Genomic DNA, 26724 nt, shown 5'->3' on the forward strand with positions numbered 1-26724 from the left:
TTTTAGTCTTTGATAGGTTAAGTGATCTGACAATTGGCGTATGCATTCCTGATTATAATTTGCGGAGTCTAGTATGACTATGGCCCCTCCCTTGTCTGCTGGGCGGATGGTGATCTCTTCCATTACTTGGAGCTGTTTCATTGCCTCCCTTTCTTTTCTTGTTAGGTTATTTGAGTATAGATGTGTTTTCAATTTCCTAATGTCTTGTTCTACATTTTTGCGGAATGCTGCAATTTCTTGGCTGATTTCTTGTCTGGGAAAATGTTTTGATTTGCTCCTCAAGGCTGTGTGTGCATAGTTGTCACTTTCAGGTATGTGTGGAATAGTTGTATTCTTTAAATGGTATTTCTTTAAACATAGTTTTCTGATATATTTTTCAATACCTAATATAGGTTGCAAATTTATTCAGATTTGTTGTTGGTGCAAAGTTGAGGCCTTTGTTTAATAGTTTTTTCTGATCTAATGTTAGGTCTATCTGACTTAAATTAACTATAATGTCCTCTTGTTCTATCTGTTGTGGTGTCTGTTTGAGTAATGATCGTCTTCTTCCTCTTCGTATCTTTCTCTTCGTTGGTATGTGCGTGTTTTGGGTGGGATCCATGTTTGTTGTGACTGGTTCTCCCTCTGGTAATGATTTTGGTGTGGGTTCTGATGTCTGTACTGTGTCGGACCATCCCTTGGCTGATATGTTGATTTGTTCGTTTGTCTGTGTCTCAGGTTGTAATCGTGAGTAGAGGAATGTATCTGATTGTGTTTTTTCTCCAGAATTGATGCAGGTGTCATTTTTTGTCTGGTTTTGTGATGAGGGGGAGTTGCATCTAAAAAAAATGTGGGGTTGCAAGTGTTTCGTATCTATTAGAGGTTGGCACATTGTAGTGGGTGGGTGAATTAGTTGTGACTGAGTTTGGATATTTTCTGTTTGTCCCATTATTTGTTTTTTCTTCTATATTTTTAGATGGTATATGGTTTGTGTGTTCCACTGATTGATTATTTCGTTCGTCATAATGGTTATGTTCATATCTTTGTGTATTATGCTCCTCATATTGATAGTGTCTCAATTTTTTTGTTTTTTTGTATATTATTTCCTTTTCTAATGTGTCTAGTCCTTTACATACTCTTTCTTCCCATTTATGGTATTCCTCATCTTTTTGGAGGGATTCCAACCCGGGAATTAACCCGGACGTTTGGAACTGAAAATTATTCGGACGAAGAATATCAACCGTCACGATAATCTTTTCAAAGCTTCCCGCAGTGGAAAGGATTGGCCAATCAAAAACGAACACCAGTGACGTCACACCGCATCATAGTCACGTGCGTACATCACATGGTAAGGCTAGCGATCACGTGGGACGCCACGCAGGTCCTTGCCTAAAGGAGAAACAGCATCGGAACAGATGAAGAAGGGTAACGTACAGCATCATCAATACTGTTCCCTTACATTGTGATAATATGCACTACCGGCAACAATAACATATTACTGTTAAAGCCTACTAAGTATACCAGCAAAAGCGCTATATTATTTTCCTATATAAGGCAAATATCCCAACATTGGGAAACCAGGAGTACACCCGGGAACATTACTGTGACACTTATATGTACTCACCAGCCTGGAGGCATCACATGGACTTCAATTAACCTTTGTTGTGCACAACATTTATTTTAAATGAGCACCCCTTTTTCTCAAGATCTATATCTTAACCAACCACATATGTTTTATTAACATTCTTTTGCACCGCTTTTTTCATATATTTTGAATTTTTCCACTAGTCACATTGTATAACCTTGAAAAAACAACGTTAACTCATAAAAGTGAACTGTTCTCATTTTTTGCCTACATGATATTACCATCCAATATTTACTGAAGAGACCCGTTAAAAATCCATCATAAGACTTTGAACTTTCATTATTTTTAATCATTTTTATTTTTATTTTTATTTTTTATCTTTATTATTTTTTATCTCATTTTTTCATTTTTTATCTTAATACAGAAAGAAAGTTTTACCATAGACTAAACATTATTTAACTTGATTTAACTAAAAACATTAAATAATAATTTATATCCAAATGAGAGTGTGCCATCGCAATTTTCTTCTTTAATATCACATAATTTCACGGTTTTAGGTGTACCGGCGAGTGAGCACCTCTATCCGTATAGACCGACAGGTGAGCCTCAGTAATTATTCTATTTGTAACCTTAGCATGTGCACAAGTACTACAAGCTGACACATAATCCTCAACACACTTCTGCAACCCCAGCCACTAGAATCTACGAGAGATGATATCGACAGTGGATTTGTTCCCAGGGTGTCCTGTGAGAACCATACAGTGATGTTTCTCGAACACCTTGTGATGTAATTCAGAAGGTACAAACAACTTCCCTGGAAGGGATATAGGGCAGATGTGAGAAATATGGTTTATCATTTATTGTCAGACCTGATTGTCATTTGGTTCACCTTTTGGCATGTACACAGTGTACAGCAAAATAAGTTCCCACCCCCCAGCCATCTGATTGTCAGCTAGCAAGGGAGAACGCCCCAGGGTTCCAGGCTGCAAGGAGGCCCCAGGTGGATAACGTCATACCTCAACCAGTCAGTTTGGAGGCAAGCTAATCCTGCAGGAAAAACCCCAGCAGAAGGTCTCAGCGCTTGCTCAGGATCAATGATACCTCCCAGATATGTTGGCACCTACATTTCATAAGTAATTATGAACCATCCGTCCATCCCAGGCATAATTCGGTTATCTTTTTGCGATCCTGGGGCAAAGCCAAACGTCCATGTGGTCCTGGCTTGAGGCTAGGATGCCCGGGAGGTAGAGATATACATATCTGCCCACAGAAACCACATAGTGGCACCATGTTTGGACTGCAACATTCTGGTCTGGGGCTATGAGCCCTAAGGGGTTTTATGGGTCATTTGCTGCCAGCACCAGAGAAGGAGGGATGGACCCTACCCATAGGCGGGGAGGGGAGCGGCCGGCTACAGGTCATAAGCCCATGCAAGCCAGCGGGCAGTGTCTTTTCTGAAGGGGGTTACATCGGGCCAATGTGTTTGGAGAGACCGGGAACCAGCTGACATCACTGCCCCCACGTGACTGCAGACAATAACTATTCCACCCTTAGGAACTTTCATCTACCCGGTAACTGACTTTTTTTCGGCTTAACCCTCTTGTACCTATATCACCTGTATCTGTAACCTCAGACTACTGTACATATTCTCTGTGTATATTGTGTTATAGCTAGTGTGCCCTTAAGGCGATTAAATATATAATTTAATCTTGTGCTATCTTGTATCTCAATCACGAATCCCCACATCCGTGTTTCGACCTAGTTATAAGCTACCATGGTTTGGTTTCTCACCTTATATAATCCCGTTAGTGGACCGAGCTTATATCAAACGAGAAGCTGGTCCCGGGCTGAGACAGCGCTGTTTTTACTGCGACTGTGAAAAGGCTCGCTCAGCTTGTTGCCTCTCTATGCCCGCGTGGACAGGTGTCTGTGTAAACTGTACCAAGCTGACTTTACCTGCTCCTCTGCGTAACGTCACTCTTTGGTAACCCGTGACCATACAGTGTCTCATGAGCCCGACGTAGGTGACGTCAAGCGGTTACGAGGTATTCGCGCTAGTACCCCACATCCTCTGACGAAGCCACTTCTGTGGCGAAACATGTCAGGAGGGGTGTAATTGTGCTGCGCTCCAGTTTTAGACAGTTCCCAGTTAGGAATCCTAGGGAGCGATGGGAGTAGCTGAGGGTCAATTAGTCAGATGCATGTGTGTTTGCCACTGCTCATATCTTCAATGGAACGTCTGATACTGTTTGGTTGAGACAGAGGACAGACAGGGGCAGCACCCAGACAGCTTTCAGCAACAGTGTTTCTAATTGAGCTCTGATGCTCAGAGCACATTGTTACACTCTCAGGGCAATCGATACAAGTGCGAAGCCTGTGACATAAACAGGCATAAATTAACTGCAAATGTGTTGTGCAGTTCAATTTCAGTACTATTAAATCACTAACAGTGCATGCCCGATACCAAGATAGGTTGCATGAATGTGCTGATTGCCAATGGATCAAGTATAGGCAAACTATTGCAGTGTCTACCTGACCCTTATTGTCAATAAAGTCCAACACGGTTGCCAACAGTTTATACAGACTTTGGTATATTAGGGATACGCAATACCCATATTAAAACCAACAATAATTCAATAACACAAACCATCTGACTTGGCCCCAAATATAGTGTACAGGGTACTTGGCTGTGCCCATATTAGTCATCAGAGGTGACATCAATCCCCCAGTTACCGCTAGCAACCACTAGCAGCTACTAGGTTAACAGGCATCAAATCCTACTGTGGAGTGATATTTTTAACAAATCCTTTCTTCCTGACACTGAGTGTTTTAAATTATGAAATTATAATTTTTATCTTATACTTATTTAGTAGAGACCCCTAAAGGAATATTTTTGGTCCAATGACCGATGAGTGTTAGTATGTCATCCAGATACACAACTACAAACCTCCCCACCAGATGATGAAAGATATCATTAACAAAATGCTGGAAAACCGCAGGAACATTAGTTAACCCAAACGGCATGATCAGATTCTCAAAATGACCCTCTGGGGTATTAAACGCTGTCTTCCATTCATCTCCTTCCTTAACCCTGACCAGATTATATGCCCCCCTTAAATCCAACTTGGAGAACCGTAATCCGATTGAGCTCACGGAATTCCAGACATGGCCTAAGAGTTCAGTTTTTCTTCTTTACAAAGAAAAACTCTGTTGCCAGTGGGGATTTGGAAAGTCTAATATGTCCCTTAGCCAAACTCTCGGCAACCTACTCTCGCATGACCACTCTTTCGGGTTCAGAAAGGTTATATAACCTACATTTGGGCAACTTCGCTCCGGGAATAAGATCAATCATATTACCGATGTGGGGGTAAATCCTGGTCAATCAGAAATGAAAGTGGGTACATCTTTAGTGGTTAAGACAGAAAGAGATGTATTAAGGCAGTTTTCCATGCAATAATCACTCCAACTGAGATTCTGCCTCGCTTGCCAGTCAATAGTATGATTACAATATGTTTGCTTAACCAAGGTAAACCCAGAACCAATGGAACAGGCAGACCCTCCAGCACAAAACACGAAATGGATTCCTGATGAAAATCACCCACTCTTAAACTGATGTCCTGCACCATCTGTGACAAACAGTGATTCGGTCGGTAGAGAAAAATCCCAAGACTGAGCACCCCCTTTAAGCAACAAAATGATAATACCAACTTTTTGACTCTCATCCCCAGATGAGAGCGGACGTAACTTAAAGTACAATTTACATGACTCTCTGAACCAAATGAAATTATCGCTTCCCCCCGAAAATCTGTCCGGAAGTGCAACCTTAGGTTCAGGACAGGCCTGGTAACTACCACTGGCACCAGCAGCCTGTTATCCCTGGATCTGCGAGCGGAGGTCGGCTACCTCCAAAGACAGACCCTGCAATTGTCTAGCCAGTGCAGCGATAGAATCCATAGCATCACTGACACAAACCAAAATGGAGATTTTTGGCAGTTGATAATGTCACATAAGTGATGTGGCAGGGAACACTAGACCGACAACAGGAGGGAAGGGAAAAAGGAACTAGGCCTCAAAGCTAGGGAAATGGACACCACCTATGGAAAACCTAATCCTAGCCCTGACTCCTATCCGTATAAACGGACCTTGAGGGTAGGAATGTTCATACACTGGAACCTATGACCCTGGAAACCCTGAATTGCCCTGGAATAGTGTCAGGGCTTGATACGACCTGTTCCTTCCCGTATGAAAGAACCAACGTCTCTCTGAGGCCTAGTAACAATAGACAGGGAAACAACTAAATATAAAGGGAAAGTAACACTTAACTTCAGAAGTAAATGGACGAGCAGGAACTGAGAAGAGGACCACACACCAGCACTTCTAATACCAAATTGAAGCTATCAACTGCATAGCATGATGGGTGAAGTCAGACTCAATAGAAGAGTTGGAATGACCACTAAGCTATACCTGAGACGAGAGGTGTGGTCATTACCAGTGTGATGGACCGCTTGGCACCCCAACTGGGTGCCTCCACGACTCGATGCTTCCTAGTGCTCACCAAGTACTTCCAAGCACTCCACCGAACACCATCAGCACTGTAGTCCCCACTTCCAGCATTACAGCTTGGCTGGGGTCTCGTTGTCCTCCACCAACCCTGGGCCCAAGACTAGGCTCCAGCTTCCAGTGGGAAGAACCGTGTTGTAACCCCAGGCGAGTATAATACCGATCCCCAGAGTTAATATAGCTGTTCCCCCCACACATGAGATGAGACTCTATGTTGAGGGTGAAACAAATCAAGAACTCCCTTTATTGAAGACCAACTCAGTATATATACAGTTCAAGAAGTCTAACAACATAACTCAACATGAACAGCGTGCAAACATTCCCTCCCCAGTGTTTTAATGAAAGAATAGGGAGAGAGGAGACACATGTGATGGGATTATCTCCTGAGTGTATCATAGGGTGACCTACTTTTCTACCCCGGAGTTAGCTATCTTAATCCTATCACTAACACAATAGAACAAAGGGAAAAATAAACTAACACATTCATTGGGAGTCTCAGTGCAGAGTTAACCCTTTTTGTGTTGCGGGATTCACACTCTGCACTTTTAATGGGCAATAGGAAAGATCTGGCCTATAACTCCACACATAAATCAGGGTTAATAGTTCCTTGTAACCCCAAGAGGTCTGAGGGGTCTCCATAGTTCTGGGTCCATAGTCCGTAGGAAGGAGGCTAGCCCTCAGGCTTCTCCAACAGCCCCAGTGACAGTTCAGTCCATCACAACCAGCAACAACACTGAAACAAGAAACACAGAAGAGGCTGTCAGATCACATCACATGCAGCCAGTCTCTTAGATCTTCTGACACCTGTCGCGTTAGAGACCGTGACACTCTGTTGTGCCTGGGGTCAGAAGTTCGCAGCGGGTGGCTGTAGAGATGTCCTGAACTATTACATAGCTTGTTCGCGTTCGCCGCGGCGGGTGAACATATGCGATGTTCGGTCCGCCCCCTATTCATCATCATTGAATAAACTTTGACTCTGTACCTCACAGTCAGCAGACACATTCCAGCCAATCAGCAGCAGACCCTCCCACCTCCTAGACAGCATCCATTTTAGATTCATTCGGAAGCTGCATTTTTAGTGAGAGGAGGGACAGTGTAGCTGCTGCTGATTTAATAGGGAAATCGATAGCTAGGCTAGTGTATTCAGTGTCCACTACAGTCCTAAAAGACTTATCTGATCTTTGCTGTAAGGACAGCACCCCGAAAAGCCCTTTTTAGGGCTAGAACATCAGTCTGCTTTTTTTTTTTTTCTCCTGTGCAATCAAATTGCAGTTACCTGCCTGCCAGCGTGTGTGTCAGGCTCACAGCCCTGCAAGTGCATAGTGTCACCAGCGCAACTCGATTACATTTAAAGAAAAACAACAATTTTGACTGTAAATAACTAGCAATCAGTTGCACACACGTGTTTGTGTGTTTAAGGCCCAGTGCATAGTGTCACTTCAGCGCCATTCATATCTGGTGTCACATTCGATTATATTTAAAGAAAAACAACAATTATGAGTGTGAATAACTAGCAGTCAGTTGCACACATGTGTTTGTGTGTTTAAGGCCCAGTGCCAGTGCATAGTGTCACTTCAGCGCCATTCATATCTGGTGTCACATTCCATTACATTTAAAGAAAATCTACAATTTTGACTGTGAATAACTAGCAGTCAGTTGCACACACGTGTTTGTGTGTTTAAGGCCCAGTGCCAGTGCATAGTGTCACTTCAGCGCAATTCATATCTGGTGTCACATTCGATTATATTTAAAGAAAAACAACAATTTTGACTGTGAATAACTAGCAGTAAGTTGCACACACATGTTTGTGTGTTTAAGGCCCAGCTGCAAGTCCATAGTGTCACTTCAGCGCAACTCATATCTGGTGTCACAGTAGCTTGCACACATAGTACAACTTAACTAATCTAAAAAAAAATGACAGGCAGAGGCAGGCCACCCCGCAGGTGCTGTCGTGGTCGTGGTGCTGTGATTCCCTTTGGCCCTAGAATAATGTCCAGTGTTCAGATGCCACGTACCCTGAACTCGAAAAGTTCTGAGGACATAGTTGACTTGCTAACACAGGACACCCAATCTTCTACAGCTTCCGCTCGGAACCTTGACGCACCATCCTCCAGCTCGGCTTCGGGCACCTCTCAAGTTACCACTCGCCCACCTGCCGCCACCACCAACACTAGCACCACAGCCGCTTCACTTGATCTGTCAGAGGAGTTATTTACACACCAGTTGGAAGAAATTAGTGATGCACAACCATCATTGCAAGAGGATGTAGATAACAGGGATATGTCTCAGTCAGGCAGCATTGCACAGATGGACGTACAGTGTGATGATGATGATGTTGTACCCGCTGCTGCTTCCTTTGCTGAGTTGTCAGATACAAGTGAAGCGGTTGATGATGACGATATGTCTGTGGATGTCACGTGGGTGCCCGCTCGAAGAGAAGAAGAACAGGGGGAAAGTTCAGATGAGGAGACGAGTTGGAAGCAGGGGGAGTTTGTCGCAAGGAGCTAGTGGCACAGTCAGACAGCATATATCGGCACCCGGGGTCAGCCAGACAGCACGCCAATCAACGCATGCTGTTGCCACCACCAGAATGCCGTCATTGCACAGCTCAGTAGTGTGGCATTTTTTGTTTTTGTTTGTCTGCCTCTGATAACAGCGATGCCATTTGCAACCTGTGCCAAAAGAAACTGAGTCGTGGGAAGTCCAACACCCACCTAGGTACAACTGCTTTGCGAAGGCACATGATCTCGCATCACAAACACTTATGGGATCAACACATGAGTACAAGCAGCACACAAACTCAAAGCCACCATCCTCCTCCTGGTCCAGCATCTTCAGCCACGTCAACCACTGCTGTCCTCCTTGCCCCCTCTCAACCACCCGCCACTCCGCCTCTCGCTTTGAGCAGTTCCTGCTCATCTACCCACAGTCAGGTGTCTGTCAAGGACATGTTTGAGCATAAGAAGCCAATGTCACAAAGTCACCACCTAGCCTGGCGTCTGAAGGCTGGCTTGTCTGAACTCTTAGCCCACCAGCTTTTACCATACAAGCTGGTGGAGTCTGAGGCCTTCAAAAAATTTGTAGCTATTGGGACACCGCAGTGAAAGGTACCAGGACAAAATTTCTTTGCACAAAAGGCAATCCCCAACCTGTACTCTATTGTGCAAAAGGAAGTCATGGCATGTCTGGCACACAGTGTTGGGGCAAGGGTCCATCTGACCACTAATACCTGGTCTGCAAAGCACAGTCATGGCAGGTATATCACCTACACTGCGCATTGGGTAAACCTGCTCACGACTGCCAAGCATGGAATGCTTGGCTCTGCAGAGGAGTTGGTGACACCGCCACGACTTGCAGGCAGGCCTGCTGCCACCTCCTCTACTCCTCCTACTCCATCCTCTTCCATAACCTCCTCGGCTGAGTTCTCTTCTGCTGCTGCGTCTTGCTCCACCCCAACGGCAACCCCCCAGTTCCCCAGGGACTATTCCACATCCTGGATACGACAGTGTCACGCCGTCTTGGGGTTGACTTGCCTGAAAGCAGAGAGTCACACCGGACCAGCACTCCTGTCCGCCCTGAACGCACAGGTGGATCAGTGGCTGACTCCGCACCAACTGGAGATCGGCAAAGTGGTGTGTGACAACGGAAGCAATTTGTTGGCGGCATTGAATTTGGGCAAGTTGATACAATGCTTTGTGCATAAGTACCCAGGCTTACAGGACGTCCTCAAGCAGGCCAGGAAGGTGGTGGCCATTTCAGGCGTTCCTACACGGCCATGGCGCAATTTTCAGACATTCAGTGCCAAAACAACATGCCAGTGAGACGCTTGATTTGCGACAGCCCGACACATTGGAATTCAACACTCCTAATGTTCGACCGACTGCTCCAACAAGAAAAAGCCATCAACGAGTATTTGTATGACCGGGGTGCTAGGACAGCCTCTGCGGAGCTGGGAATTTTTTTTCCACGTTACTGGACGCTCATGCGCAATGCCTGTAGGCTCATGCGTCCTTTTGAGGAGGTGACAAACCTAGTCAGTCGCACCAAAGGCACCATCAGTGACATCATCCTATTTGTTTTCTTCCTGGAGCGTGCCCTGTGAAGAGTGCTGAATCAGGCCGTAGATGAGCGTGAAGAGGAAGAGTTGTAGTCACCATCATCACCACCAGAAACAGCCTTATCAGCATCGCTTGCTCGACCTGCGGCAACGCTGGAAGAGGAGTCAGAGGAGGAATGTGGCTTTGAGGCGGAGGAAGACCAACCACAGCAGGCATCGCAGGGTGCTTGTTGTCACCTATCTGGTACCCATGGTGTTGTACGTGGCTGGGGGGAAGAACAGACCTTCAGTGAGGACAAGGAACGGGACATGAGGAGCTCGGCATCCAACCTTGTGCAAATGGGGTCTTTCATGCTGTCGTGTCTGTTGAGGGACCCTCTTATAAAAAGGCTGAAGGAGAACGACCTGTACTGGGCGGCCGCGCTACTAGACCCCCGGTATAAGCAGAATGTGCCTGAAATGTTACCGAATTGTCGGAAGTCAGAAATTCAGTTCAAAAATAAATGAAAAAGTATGCCTTACACAGCGTATAAGGGTAATGTCACAGCACAACGGGAATCTAACAGGGGAAGAGGTGAAAGTAATCCTCCTACCTCGACCACGCCGGCAAGGACAGGACGCTTTACAGATGTGTTGTTGATGGAGAACATGCAGAGCTTTTTAAGTCCTACGCATCGCCACAGCCCTTCGGGGTCCACCCTCAGAGAACCACTCGACCGACAGGTAGCAGACTACCTCGCCTTAACTGCAGATATCGACACTCTGAGGAGCGATGAACCCCTTGACTACTGGGTGTGCAGGCTTGACCTGTGGCCTGAGCTATCCCAATTTGCAATAGAACTTCTGGCCTGCCCCGCTTCAAGTGTCCTGTCAGAAAGGACCTTCAATGCAGCAGGAGGTATTGTCACTGAGAAGAGAAGTCGCCTAGGTCAGATAATTTTGCATAGAAAAAACATAAATTTTCTTTGTAATCATTAAAGCCTACTAGGACAACAATGGTCCTACACTGCAGAATTGTTTTCTGGGTCACTTAACTGTCACTGAACTACCTCAGCACGACCATGTCATGAACTATGTCATGAGTGTGTCAACTACTGACAACTCTTTGCGGTTGTCTAAAATCTAATCCATACACGTCCCCTGATAGGGGACGTAACAGGGATTAAACTGATAGGAATAGTACTACTTAACACACCTTATAATAATAATAATACTAGTAAACGTAACAGGGATTAAACTGATAGGAATAGTGCTACTTAACACACCACACATATTGGGATTGCACTGTACATTACACAGCGCATGCGCAGTGCCCCAAATTGGAATTAAGAGGACCGACCAAGCATCTTTTTCCATCTCCTGGTTCCTAAAATCGATTCCATATACACGTCCCCTGATAGGGGGCTTAACAGGGATTAAACTGATAGGAATAGTACTACTTAACACGCCACTCATATCTGGTGGCATTTTAGATTGCACGCGCAGTGCTCCAAATTGGAAGTAGGAGGACCGACCAAGCATCTTTTTCCATCTCCCGGTTCCTAAAATCGATTCCATATACACGTCCCCGATAGGGGACGTAACAGGGATTAAACTGATAGGAATAGTACTACTTAACACACCACAGAGTTCTATGATGAGGTAACACCATAACTTTACTTGAGCATCTCCTAGAGTTAGGTTTGTCATATGTAAATGTCCAGTGAATTCTGAGTGACACGGTGACATAATTTTTACGTCCGTAAGATGCATGGTCTCTCTTAAAAAGGTAAAAAATCATAGCTCAGATTCAGGTTTCAATCTGGGAACTTTGGTGCCGGCCTGTCTGAATCAAGCTAGCTTACAAGCCCCTTATGGCAGCAACACCAAATGGCTCCCCCCAGGTGTAGTCTTCACACCTAGCTATGATATCTCTGCAGAAAGGGAAGTTCTTTTGTCAACCTAAGAAAACCTGCTGTAATTGCGTTATCTGCTGGGCATCTATTGACTGACTTGAACAAAAGGACCATTTTGTTCTCTGGGTACACAGAAGGAGACGCTCTGAGTAATCAAATTGTAGGTTCTGGGGCCTAGGGAAATAAATACTGTTTAATAGACCTACTGATCAATAAGGGAGAGTAATATTGATAATATTGGGAGGGCAGTTCAATATTCTCGCGGATCATCCGTGACACATGTCACATGATTTAAATAGTTCAGAATTTTGGCTATTGTCTGGGGCACTTTAGATTTTTGATACTTAGGGTGGCCAGCCCCTTTAACCCCTTAAGGACTCAGCCCTATTTCACCTCAAGGACTTGGCCATCTTTTGCAAATCTGCTGCTGATAACTTTAAAACGCTTTGACTTACCCAGGCCGTTCTGAGAGAGTTTTTTCGTCACATATTGTACTTCATGACACTGCTAAAATTGGGTCAAAAAAGTTTTTTTTCATAAAAGTAATAGAAGTTTAGAAGGAAATTTTGAAATTTTTCAGAAATCTTCAAAATCCCTTTTTATGGAACAGTTCTGGTTTGACGTCATATTGTGAGGCTTAGATAATAGAAACCTCCCAAAAATGACCCTATTCTAGAAACTACACCCCTCAAGGTATTCAAAACGGTTTTTACAAACTTTGTTAACCCTTTAGGTCTTCCACAAGACTTCATGGCAAATGGACATAAAATTTAAGAATTTGATTTTTGGGAAAATTTTCCAATATAATAAATTTTTTCAGGAATAAAACAAGGGGTAACTGCCAAACAAAACTCAATATGGGTTGCCCTGATTCTGTAGTTTGCAGAAACACCCCATATGTGGTCGTAAACTACTGTATCGCCAAACGGGAGGACATAGAAGGAGTGGTTTTGGGTTTTGCAAGGCAGATTTTGCAGGACTGGTTTTGTTTATACCATGTCCTATTTGAAGCCCCTTGTTGCAACGCTAGAATAGAAATTTCAAAAAAGTGACTCCATCTAAGAAAGTACACCCCTCATGGTATTCAAAACTGGGTTTACAAACTTTGTTAACCCTTTAGGTGTGCCACAAGAGTTAATGGCAGATCAAGAAACAATTTCAAAATTTCTATTTTTTGGAAAATTTTCCAATATAATAAATTTTTTTATTATAAAGGCTCTGCGTTAAAAGGAGAGAGGTTAGGGGTCCTGAGCAGAAAACTTGGGGTCCGTGAATTTTTTTTAAAAAAAATAAAAAATAAAATAAAAAAATTAATGGTTAAAATTTACTATAATGGTCAATGTTAATGCACACCACTATATGTGTATAACGCTCCTTTTATATGTTGTACACATATAGTGGTGTGCATTAACATTGACCATTATAGTAAATTTTAACCATTAAAACCATTTTTTTTTTTTTTTCACGGACCCCAAGTTTTCTGCTCAGGACCCCTAACCTCTCTCCTTTTAACGCAGGGCCTTTATGAGTGCCCTTACTCACTTGGAATCCCTACCAACATATATCTATGCCAAAACCCTTGTTAGACCCTAGAATGGCACCCCTATATATGGCCTCTCTTTTACAACTCCTATATCTATATATGTCCTTTCATTTATTACATATTCATATTATTTGTTATTTTTATTTTTATTTTCATTTTTGCTCTTTATTTTTTGCTTTCCTACTATTATTTTTTTTTTTTATATTTATTCTTATTTTGATTATTATTATTTTTATCAGTATTTTTTATTTTTTTTATCTTCATCATTTTATATTTTTTATTATATTATTTTAATATAACTTGTCTTCACTTATTAAAGTCCACTCTCATCTTCAGGCATATGTGGGATTCCCACCCCACACGTTTATATATACATATACACTTGCTTGTATCCCTCACTTTTATGCAGCCCCAAACATCCTAATATATATTTTATGTTATATAATTTTTTATCCGAGTCTAGTACATCACTCAACCTCGGCCCTGAAACTAAACACACATTTACTCTGAAAGAAAAAACGACCTGGTGTATATAACCGCATGAACCCATACCAGATAACTGGATGCGATCGAGACCCGAGGTATCTAAAACTAACCCCGCCCAGGCCAGACCCACCACTATAACACACACAGTAACAGAGCGAGCGCAGCACACCGCTGGAATGCTGGTATAAAAGTTATCCACGTGCAAGTGGTAACCCTTATCCCGCAGTGGGTACATAAGGTCCCACACGAGTTTCCCGCTAACACCCAGAGTGGGGGGACATTCTGGGGGGTTGAATACGGGAATCTCGCCCATCGTGCACACAAAATTTGTAAGTGTACCCTGAGGTACACTCACAAATTTTGTATAGCTTCAGGAAGTGGCAGGGGAGGTCTGGGGTCTGAAAGCTGAAATAAAGAAAGTTTTGAATAAAAGTGTTTTTGTTTTTTTTCCTAACTAACTTTTCCCTTCTTTCCCTGCCTAACGGTGCCTCTTCCTCACTGACCCTAACCTTCCTGGAAGGCGATGGGTGCAGGAGGGTGATGGATGGCGATTAGGGAGACTCAGGAGATGGTGCTGGACGGTGCTGCAGGCTGCTCGTGCAGAACAGGAAGAGGAGGGGAGAGAGGAGCGCAGGAAGTTTGAATCTCGTGCTTCTCTCCCCTGCACCAATCAGCACCCTGGACAGCAGGCATCAGCACCATGGCCAGCACCGCCTCTCCAAATGCACGGACTATGATTGGTGGTGTGTAATCATGCCACCGATCAGTCTTTTTCCAGTACATCGGGTCACCGAAGACCCGAATGGCCCGGAAACGCAGAAAACCGCAGGTCTGAATTGACCTGCGGTTTTCTGTGATCGCGTTGTTACAGGATGCCGGCTGAATGATTTCAGCCGGCATCCTGCTCCGATTAACCCCCGCGTTGCCGGTATCGCGATTTAAAGCCATGACGTACCGGTACGTCATGGGTCCTTAAGGACTCGGGAAACATGCCGTACCGGTACATCATGCGTCCCTAAGGGGTTAAAGAAGACCTTTCATGAGTTTGTAGTAAGTGAGATAAATATCTGTACCCCCCGCTGTGCTGCCACCCTGCCTGTTTTTTTTTAAAATAGCGCTCCTGCACCCAGTTATGGCCCCCCGCAAATTTCACGCTCAGTATGCTAATACTGAGCAATAAGGGGGGGACACAGTCTTTCTCTGTGGGTGTCTCCTTCCCTGGCTGTAGCGCTGTCCAATTGCAGTGCAGAGCGTCACACACAGTTCTGGTACACACACATCACTGCCATACACACAAACAGCTTTGCTACACACACAGCTCTGTTACACATACAGCTCTGCTGCACACATACAGTTGTTGTTTTTTGCACAAATGATGACATCATCAAAGGTCCTTAAAGTGTAACTGCCACTTCACTACCAAAAATGAAATTCCTAACATATGTGATGCTGAAGGGAAGCTATTCATTAAGCTTTATTTTTCAGTTAATTTTACCTTTCTGATGTCTGTATTCAGCCCTTAGCAACCCTATTTTTCTGTGGCCCTATTTAAGATGGCCTCTGCTGCGCTTCCTGTGATGATCTTTGCCATGTCCTTGAGGCCATCCTGTATTTTCCTCACTTCCCATAACCCCTTGCTTTCCATAAATGTACTAGTAGGACCAATCTGAATGCAGATAACCTCCCCCACTGCCCCAGAGCAGCGTGTATCCTCTCACATACAGCTAACCAGCGACAAGCCCTGCATTACATGAAATCGGTAAGCATTTGTTTTAGCCTCTTAATAGTCACATTGAAAGGTTTTTTAGAAACCATTTTGTGGTATAGATAGTGTATTAAATAACTTTTGTTTTATTATTAGAGGGAAAGGTAAACAGCAATTTTTACATTATTTTGTGGAATATTTGTTCACTGTTAAAATAACTTAATTTTATTATGTGGGTCACTACACTGATAATTTTTTTTTTTTTTTTTTTTACTATGTTTCCTTCTGTCAGCTCTGCAGCTGCTCCTTCAGTCTACTCCACACTGACAGGGAGGGGGACTGCTTTAGCTGCTCATATCTCTGGTTTGACTCTAGCTAGCGATATGGGCTTTGTGTTGTTTGAAAGCTGACATCCCACAGCTTTACACAATACAATAGAATGACAGCAATACCTTCAGTACATAGGAATATATCACCGTTAGAAATCGGGATGCAGTGAATGCAGCTGAAAGTGAAAGTAAAAGCAGGTTTTACCTGCAATTATTCCTGACTCGATTTCTATCATTGCTTTCTCCTCTGTTGCTTGGACTGTTACTCTGTTCTTATATGAAAGCCTGGTATGGCAGCTTTCAAACAAGACTAGTTGTATGTTTCAAGCTGCTACCATTCAGTAGAAAACATCTAAAGCAGCCCTCCCCCCTCCACTTTCTGCCCGAGCCCAGCTCCAAGGCACTCAAGGCTGTGCTCCTCCTTCCCTGTATTTTGTTTAAAGCAAAAAGTAGTTGTAGAATCGCACTCACCAGATCTCGAGGTCATCCGGAATGCAACAGCCTACCTGGAGTCCAAGATTCATCAGGGCTCCTGAGTAACAAGTCCCATAAAAGAAGATGGAGGCAGCATATCCGGTATAAAAAAAATCCCTTTAATGGGAGCCGCTTGGGTGAACAAACGTGCAGCAGGTCGTGACGTTTCGGCTGATTCACAGCCTTTATCAAACACAATGTAAAATCTAACAAATCATGCTTAAATACATTAAAACACACCCACTCTCATAGGAGTGGCCAAGGCCAGACGGGCCAGGTCTATAATTGGCAGCAACAGACACGTAACAAACCGCACAGAAAGAAGGGGAGGAGGTTTGAGCAGAGTCGATTCGGCTTCACAACGGGCGATTCTGACTCGTCAGATGAAATGGGCTTCTTTAGGTCCCCCGCCACACGGCGAAAACAAAGGTGCCGTAGGGGGGTGGAAGGAAACACCGTAGACCCCAGAAAAAGTCTACCTCCACCATTTCAGAAATTCAAGAATACACAAGGGCGGACGACGAGACGCAACCAGCCATAACTGCAAATCTGGTTGTTAATATCTCGACGGGACAGCTAACAAGTGATCAACTCCTAGTCTTGGGACGTGGGTTGTCCTTTTGCCCTGGGCACGAAAGGGACTGGTTTGAATTGGAACTTGATCTCCATCGTTTTTACCGTACATTGAGACTGAAGGCCTTCTTCCTTGATAAGGAGGAGAAAAAGGCGATGTCAACATCCGATGTAGTGAAGAGTGCTGACTTTGTTCTGAAAACACTTGATTTGAGTAATAAGAGTGATTTTGCCCCACCACGCAATAATCATGTTGTGGAGGCATATATCGACATTGTATCCAAAGAAATTGACCAATTGAGAGATAAGAAGGAGAGGGGGACTGCAGCGAACCTGACGAGGGGAGAGAGAGAGGCACTTCGACAGCTGGCAGAGGATAAAACCCTGACGATTAAACCAGCGGATAAGGGAGGGGCGGTGGTGGTGATGGACACACCAAGCTATGAACGGGAGGTAAATAGACAGCTGAGTGACCGTGAGGTGTATATTGAGCTTAAGAATGATCCCAAATGGACATCAAGCGCAACTTGGAAAACATCATCGGTGAAGCCTTGGTTGAGGGTATCATCGATAAGGATGTCAGGGAATTTCTTCTGATTAAACCCCCTGTCACTCCCCTGTTCTATGTGCTTCCCAAAATACATAAAAGCTTGGTCGACCCTCCTGGCCGTCCGATAGTGTCGGGGAGGGGATCGATTTTTAGCAATATAGCTATATTCCTTGATAGGGTGTTGCGTGTCCATGCCACCAGGGATACCAGCCATTTTTTATTGAAGCTCAGGGATCTGAGCCTTCCTGCTGATCCTCTCCTCGTCAGTTTCGATGTAGGTTCACTATATACCTCCATTGAGCATACATATGGATTAAATGTCGTTGATGTGGCCCTGGCCGGCACCGGGCTCTCCCTGGGGGGTCGTGGGTTTGTCCTCCACCGCCTAGAAGTGGTCCTGAGGTGGAATTATTTCCGCTTTGGGGGCACCTATTACCAACAATTACGTGGTGTGGCCGTGGGCTCGAACGTGGCGCCCACGTATGCCAACATGTTCATGGCTGAAGTGGAGGACCGACTCATTTATAGATCTGCTCTCTTCGGGGGAGCCCAGTGCTGGTGGCGCTACATCGACGACATTTTCGTGGTGTGGGGGGGCTCTCATGGTGAACTACAACAGTTTTTTCAGTTTCTCAATAGCATGGTACCCGGGTTGGGGTTTACCATGACAGCTTCGCCAGTCTCTTTACAATTTTTGGATGTGATGGTACATCTCAGGGAGGGGAACATTGAGACAGACATTTTTCATAAACCCACAGGCAGGAATAATCTATTGGAGTTTAGGAGTAACCATCCACGACGGATGGTGGAGTCACTGCCCTGGAGTCAGATGCTGAGGGTGAGATGGATGGTATCAGGGGACGAGCTATTTGAAAAGAGGGTGGATGAAATGGGTAAGAAGTTCCTTAATAGGGGCTATCCATGACAACTGGTGGAGAGGATCTTTCAAAAGGTGGGGGAGGTTGACCGGGAGTCCACGTTCCAGGGAAGGAAGAAGGTTAGGGATCACAAACGGATCCCATTTGTTTCAACGTATGGAGCTAACAGTGGTGAAATAGCGCGTATCTGACGCTAAGAATGGCACATTTTACAGAAAGGGCTACCCATGATAGACGAATTTGTAGGCTTCCCCATGATGGCATACAAGAGAGGTGCCAACCTACGTGATAAGTTGGTAAGAACCGAGGTTGGTGAGCCACATGGGGATGGGCAGAGGTATCTGGCACCAAGGAAGCTGGGATGTTTTCCCTGCCTTGGTTGTTGCAATTGCGGCAACATGATAAAGGGAGATACCTTTGCCCATCCTTATAGTGGCAAGTCCTATAAGATTAAGAATTTCTTTACATGTAGATCACGGGACGTGATATATATGATCTCGTGCCCGTGTGGCCTTATTTACATAGGGGAGACCACAATGGAAGCCCGGGAGCGTATTAACTCCCATAAGAGTAATATTAGAAGGCCCCAGATTGACAAACCAGTGGCGAAACACTTCCTGGAATGTGGACACTCGGTCAACCAACTCAGGTTTAGAATCATTGATTTGGTTGGCCCTCTGAGACGCGGGGGGGGGGGGACAAGGATCGGATTCTACATAAAAAAGAGCTCAAATGGATCTTTCAGATGAGAGCACTCCAGCCCTTTGGAATGAACATAGATTTCTATGTGGCAAATGTATAATTGATCCGAGTGACCTTTGACCTGAATTGGCTATCTGTATAGTGTTTTTAATTGAATCTTGTTTTTTATTATTTCACATGCACATATCTTTCCAATCCACACAGCATCATGGTACACTGATTCATTATGTGATTCGTTCCTGCCTGCACCCCTGTCGTGAATGTGGGGGTCCCTAGTTGCACATCACTGATGCGGGCAGTGTTGGATCCCGTATGCGTCCTTGGCAACACGGGGCTGGCTGGATGACGAGGGGGCGGAGCTATGACGTCACCTTGGGCCCCCCCCCCCCGGACGTTCCCTGATTGTGTCGGACGAGGTAAGGTGGTTAGCGGATGACTTGGTTGTGGTTGCCGCACCACTTGGTTGAGGATCCTGCCGGTGTCGCTGACTTGCGGATGTGAGTTGATCGCCCACACCGCGGGGAGGTTTGGGATGACGTGATGATCGCATGGGCGGAGCCGCTGGTGATCAGGTGACCCAGAACTGGTCATGCAATGGCGTGACCCCTCCTCCTCGGACATGCGTGCTGGTTGCTAAGGGACGCCTAGGAACATGTGCGCCATGAAGGTATGTGGGGCAGTGGATCTTATACCCAGTGTGGGTGTATACTAAGACACTATGTAGGAGTACAAGTGTACTCATTTTGATGACATCAACACTTCACTCATTGTGTTATTGGCCACTCCTATGAGAGTGGGTGTGTTTTAATGTATTTAAGCATGATTTGTTAGATTTTCACATTGTGTTTGATAAAGGCTGTGAATCAGCCGAAACGTCACGACCTGCTGCATGTTTGTTCACCCAAGCGGCTCCCATTAAAGGGATTTTTTATACCGGATATGCTGCCTCCATCTTCTTTTATGGGACTTGTATGTTGTTTATATCAGAGAGGAGACGGCCTGCACATGACATCGCTTTGAGAAGAGGCCTGCTCAATGTGAAAGTGACACGCATTTCTGCGCTTTATTATGAGGTGAATCTGAAAAAGATTAAATTATAAAGTACAGAAACATTTATACCATTAGGGTATAAAAAATGAAACGGCAGTTACACTTTAATCTGTACTTGGAGTTTTCATTTCCTTTGAGTAAGGCCTCATGCACACGACCGTTGTGTGCATCCGTGGCCTTTGTGCCGTTTTCCGTTTTTTCTGCGGACCCCATGACTTTCAATGGGTCCGTGGTAAAATCGGAAAATGCTCAGTTTTGCAGCCGAGACCGTGATCCGTGTATCCTGTCCGTCAAAAAAATATGACCTGTCCTATTGTTTTGACGGACAACGGTTCACGGACCCATTCAAGTCAATGGGTCCGTGAAAGAACACGGATGCACACAAGATTGGCATCCGTGTCCGTGATCCGTGGCCGTAGGTTACTTTCATACAGACGGATCCGAAGATCCGTCTGCATAAAAGCTTTTTCACATCTAAGTTTTCACTTCGTGAAAACTCATATCCGACAGTATATTCTAACACAGAGGCGTTCCCATGGTGATGGGGACGCTTCTAGTTAGAATACACTACAAACTGTGTACAAGACTGCCCCCTGCTGCCTGGCAGCACCCGATCTCTTACAGGGGGGGCCATGATCAGCACAATTAACCCCTTCAGGTGCGGCACCTGAAGGGGTTAATTGTACTATCATATCCCCCTGTAAGAGATCAGGGCTGCCAGGCAGCAGGGGGCAGACCCCCCCCCCCCCTCCCCAGTTTGAATATCATTGGTGGCCAGTGCGGCCCCCCCCCTCCCTCCCTCTATTGTAATAATTTGTTGGTGGCACAGTGTGCGCCCCCCCCCCTTCCTCCCTCTATTGTAATAATTTGTTGGTGGCACAGTGTGCGCCCCCCATCCGCCCCCCCTCCCTCTATAGCATTAACAACATTGGTGGCCAGTGTGCGGCCTCACATCCCCCCCCCCCCCCCCCCCGATCATTGGTGGCAGCGGAGTTCCGATCGGAGTCCCAGTTTAATCACTGGGGCTCAGATCGGTAACCATGGCAACCAGGACGCTACTGCAGTCCTGGTTGCCATGGTTACTTAGCAATAGTACAATAGTAGAAGATTCATACTTACCTGTTGGCAGCTGCGATGTCTGTGTCCGGCCGGGAGCTCGACCTACTGGTAAGTGACAGGTCTGTGCGGCGCATTGCTAAATGAACTGTCACTTACCAGTAGGAGGAGCTCCCGGCCGGACACAGACATCGCAGCTGCCAGCAGGTAAGTATGAATCTTCTACTATTGTACTATTGCTAAGTAACCATGGCAACCAGGGCTGCAGTAGCTTCCTGGTTGCCATAGTTACCGATCGGAGCCCCAGCGATTAAACTGGGACTCCGATCGGAACTCCGCTGCCACCATTGATCGGGGGGGGGGGGGGGGTGATGGGAGCCCGCACACTGGCCACCAATGTTGTTAATGCTATAGAGGGAGGGGGGGTCGATGGGGGGAGCACACTGTGCCACCAACCTATTATTACAATAGAGGGAGAGAGGGGGGGCGGGGGGGGGGGCGCACACTGGCCACCAACCTATTATTACAATAGAGGGAGGGGGGGGCCGCACTGGCCACCAATGATATTCAAACTGGGGAGGGGGGGGGGGGTCTGCCCCCTGCTGCCTGGCAGCCCTGATCTCTTATAGGGGGATATGATAGTACAATTAACCCCTTCAGGTGCGGCACCTGAGGGGTTACTTGTGTGGATCACAGCAGGGGGCAGTCATGTACACAGTTCTTTTAGTATATTCTAACTTGAAGCGTCCCCATCACCAAGTTAAAATATACCATCGGATTGGAGAAAACTCCAATCCGATGGTATAAAAGGGACTCCAGACTTTACATTGAAAGTCAATGGGGACGGATCCGTTTGAAATGGCACCATATTGTGTCAATGTCAAACGGATCCGTCCCCATTGTCTTGCATTGTAATTCAGGACGGATCCGTTTGGCTCCGCACGGCCAGGCGGACACCAAAACGACTTTTTTTTCATGTCCGTGTATCCACCAAAAATCAAGGAAGACCCACGGACGAAAAAACGGTCACGGATCACAGACCTACGGACCCCGTTTTTGCTGACCGTGAAAAAATACTGTCGTGTGCATAAGGCCTAAAGCTGTAGGACTTTCCTCCCCAGGTGCTCTCCTGCTGCTGCTGATCACACAGATCAGTGTCGGCAAAGAGAGAGAAGTGTGTGCAGATGTACAGCTCTTTCATTTATTGGGCAAAACGCTGTATTTGTGCTCTGCCAGAACATTAAGAAAGCAGTCAGGGAGTCTGGCCATACTGGATCTCCCTAACTGCCGTTTATATAAAATCTTTTTCTGAATAGTTACCATGGCTGCCAGGACGCTAAAACTCCCGGGGCGCTTCAGAGTGACGTCAGGGTGCCCCACACGCATGGATGACGTCATTCTGGAGCGCCCCGGGAGCCGCACGGGCGGTAAGTATACTGCTCCACCCCTCCCTACTACTACTGTGGCAACCAGGAATTTAATAGCGTCCTGGCTGCTAGAGTAACACTGAACGCATTTTGAAGACGGATCAGTCTTCAAATGCTTTCAGTTCACTTGCGGTGTTATGGATCCGGCGGGCACTTCCGGCAACTGAAGTGCACGCCGGATCCTAACCGCAAGTGTGAAAGAGGCCTAAAATGATTATTGATAAGGCCATATGAAGTTGCCTAATAAACTTAGTTATTTATCAACAGTATCTGGCCACCATCTTCCTCTTACCGATCGGCAAGTCCCCGTTCCTAGCCTTTCTCCACTGTATCTCATTTACCTTACAAAAGTGCATCGTTTACCCAAGACTCAAAGATCTGAATACCTGCACAAAGTACTGTCCAGAATATTATTAATTCTTTATATTGATAGTTTATCATTGCGGTACACTTTTGCTTGACTCACAGTATTTTTATTTTATACTTGAACTACTAGATCTCCAAGAAGAATTCTATATATTGGGCAGTGACACACTTTATAGGTTAAACGACTTGCAAAATTATCATGATTCATTGTTAAATGGTGAGCCCTTAATTGCCATTCTTGATCGGCAACCACAGATCTTTGTACCATCCCATCAAGCTGCAAAATTTAATCTAACTGATGACTTCTACAATTTGACCGTAGACGAGATCAGACTGGAACAAAAACTAAGGTCAGTAGTAATGATTTGAAATAAACATTTGAAGAGTTTATGTTATTATTACTAATGCTGTAAAAGTTGTCTTTGCTTCTCAGTATAGAATTTTGTTAATACAATATATATTTATGCATTATATTCATTGAAGATTTTTTTTAAAGGGAATGTGTCAGCAGAAAATAATTGTTTGAATTTAATTTGTATGTTAAAGGGTAACAATTTTTAGCTAACTTTCCTTAAAGGGAACCTTTCATGTGGGTATTTGATTATAATCTAACAAATTATATACAATCATTAACTACTAAAAAGTACCTTAGATGTATTCACTTACTGGTGTGACAGATGGTTACCTCATAATATACACACAAAGATGCCGCATGCCACATGCTAATGAGCTGATTTGAGTCCAGCGTGATGTGATTGTGTCCAGCGTTTATTTAATTAACAGCAATAGCCACTCCACTGCCCACCTGCTGCTGATTCATATGGAAAAAAACTGTCACTCTGCAGCCGGTAGGCGGGGAGAGTCAGGAGCTCATAAATATTCATGACTCATCATTATCAGCTGGAGCTTTTCAATGCAATATGTTTGCAGATTGACTGGGTCAATTAAACAAAGTGACCCAGCATTTTGCTAAGAAAATCAGTCACTTATTTATGTTGCCATTAGTTAGGACACCATAAAACTTGTGACAGGTTCCCTTTAAAGGGATTCTGTCAGCTAGTTTTAATGTATAGTGCTTTACATGTGCTCTAGATCCCTATTTACATGTCAGTAATATACATGTCCTATAGCTAGGAATGCTTTTGAGGCATCAGCCTCAAGCTGTCCTGTGCGAGATTATGGCACTTCAACTTTCTGATGTCAGGGGAGCAGGGAGGGGAGTTGGAGGATGCGTCCGGTGCTGGGCTCATTCACAATGAGCGGTGCTGGGTTCCTGAAACTCTGGTAACAGCGCCTTGTGCTCCTTAATGACCTAACTATCATATTTATTAAATTGATATTCTAACTACCCAAAAGCATCCCTAGCTGTATGTTACGGACAGACGCATGTATGTTATGGACATGCTAGTGGAGAGCTAGCAGCACATGTAAAGGCTTTATATGCCAAAACTAGTTGACAGAAGTCCTTTAACCGCCTCCGGACCGCCTAACGCAGATCTGCGGTTCGGAGGCGGCAACTCTGCGCAGAGTGACGCATATACGCGTCATCTCGCGAGAGCCGAGACTTCCTGTGAACGCGCGCACAGAGGCGTGCGCGTTCACAGGAACTGAAGGTAAGAGACAGGATCTCCAGCCTGCCAGCGACGATCGTTCGCTGGCAGGCTGGAGATGTGATTTTTTTTAACCCCTAACAGGTATATTAGACGCTGTTTTGATAACAGTGTCTAATATACCTGCTACCTGGTCCTCTGGTGGTCCCTTTTGTTTGGATCGACCACCAGAGGACACAGGTAGCTGTGTAAAGTACCACAAAACACTACACTACACCCCCCCCCCTGTCACTTATTAACCCCTTATGAACCCCTGATCACCCCATATAGACTCGCTGATCACCCCCCTGTCATTGATCACCCCCCTGTCATTGATCACCCCCCTGTCAGGCTCCGTTCAGACGTCCGTATGATTTTTACGGATCCATGGATACATGGATCGGATCCGCAAAACACATACGGACGTGTGAATGGAGCCTTACAGGGGGGTGATCAATGACAGGCGGGTGATCACCCATATAGATTCCCTGATTACCCCCTGTCATTGATCACCCCCCTGTCATTGATCACCCCCCCTGTAAGGCTCCATTCAGATGTCCGTATGATTTTTACGGATCCACGGATACATGGGTATATGTAAAATGACACCCCAAAACACATTCCCCAACTTCTCCTGAGTACGGCGATACCAGATGTGTCACACTTTTTTGCAGCCTAGGTGTGCAAAGGGACCCACATTCCAAAGTGCACCTTTCGGATTTCACCGGTCATTTTTTACAGATTTTGATTGCAAACTACTTCTCACACATATGGGCCCCTAAATTGCCAGGGCAGTATAACTACGCCACAAGTGACCCCATTTTGGAAAGAAGACACCCCAATGTATTTTGTGATGGGCATAGTGAGTTCATGGAAGTTTTTATTTTTTGTCACAAGTTAGTGGAATATGAGACTTTGTAAGAAAAAAAAAAAAATAATCATTTTCCGCTAACTTGTGACAAAAAATAAAAAGTTCTATGAACTCACTATGCCCATCAGCGAATACCTTAGGGTGTCTACTTTCCGAAATGGGGTCCTTTGTGGGGGGTTTCTACTGTCTGGGCATTGTAGAACCTCAGGAAACATGACAGGTGCTCAGAAAGTCAGAGCTGCTTCAAAAAGCGGAAATTCACATTTTTGTACCATAGTTTGTAAACGCTATAACTTTTACCCAAACCATTTTTATTTATTTTTTTTGCCTAAGCTTTTTTTTTTTTTATCAAAGACATGTAGAACAATAAATTTAGCGAAAAATTTATATATGGATGTCGTTTTTTTTGCTAAATTTTACAGCTGAAAGTGAAAAAAGTCATTTTTGGGCAAAAAAATCATTAAATTTTGATCAATAACAAAAAAAGTTAAAATGTCAGCAGCAATGAAATACCACCAATGAAAGCTCTATTAGTGAGAAGAAAAGGAGGTAAAATTCATTTGGGTGGTAAGTTGCATGACCGAGCAATAAACGGTGAAAGTAGTGTAGTGCAGAAGTGTAAAAAGTGGCCTGGTCATTAAGGGGGTTTCAGCTAGCGGGGTTGAAGTGGTTAAAAATGGTCCAAATGCCCTAAAAAAATTTGTGTAATATACCTTTAATTTATTAATGTATTTTACTGTTTTACTAAAGAAATATCTGCTCAAAGTCCTGAGTGCCTATACAGGGAGTGCAGAATTATTAGGCAAATGAGTATTTTGACCACATCATCCTCTTTATGCATGTTGTCTTACTCCAAGCTGTATAGGCTCGAAAGCCTACTACCAATTAAGCATATTGGGTGATGTGCATCTCTGTAATGAGAAGGGGTGTGGTCTAATGACATCAACACCCTATATCAGGTGTGCATAATTATTAGGCAACTTCCTTTCCTTTGGCAAAATGGGTCAAAAGAAGGACTTGACAGGCTCAGAAAAGTAAAAAATAGTGAG

General features: G+C 44.7%; 1 protein-coding gene across 4 annotated transcripts in view; it reads left to right on the forward strand.

Annotated features, from left to right (window-relative positions):
- The window catches only part of UBXN6 (UBX domain protein 6), a 368409-nt gene that overhangs the window by 162188 nt on the left and 179497 nt on the right, over positions 1 to 26724 (forward strand). For all 4 annotated transcript variants that reach the window (XM_044306514.1, XM_044306520.1, XM_044306528.1 and 1 more), the window contains exon 8: positions 23346 to 23565. In XM_044306514.1, coding sequence (XP_044162449.1) covers positions 23346 to 23565 — 220 coding nt within the window. The remainder of the gene's footprint in view (positions 1 to 23345; positions 23566 to 26724) is intronic.

This window comes from Bufo gargarizans, chromosome 1 (genome assembly GCF_014858855.1).
Source record: "Bufo gargarizans isolate SCDJY-AF-19 chromosome 1, ASM1485885v1, whole genome shotgun sequence".
Taxonomy (NCBI): domain Eukaryota; kingdom Metazoa; phylum Chordata; class Amphibia; order Anura; family Bufonidae; genus Bufo; species Bufo gargarizans.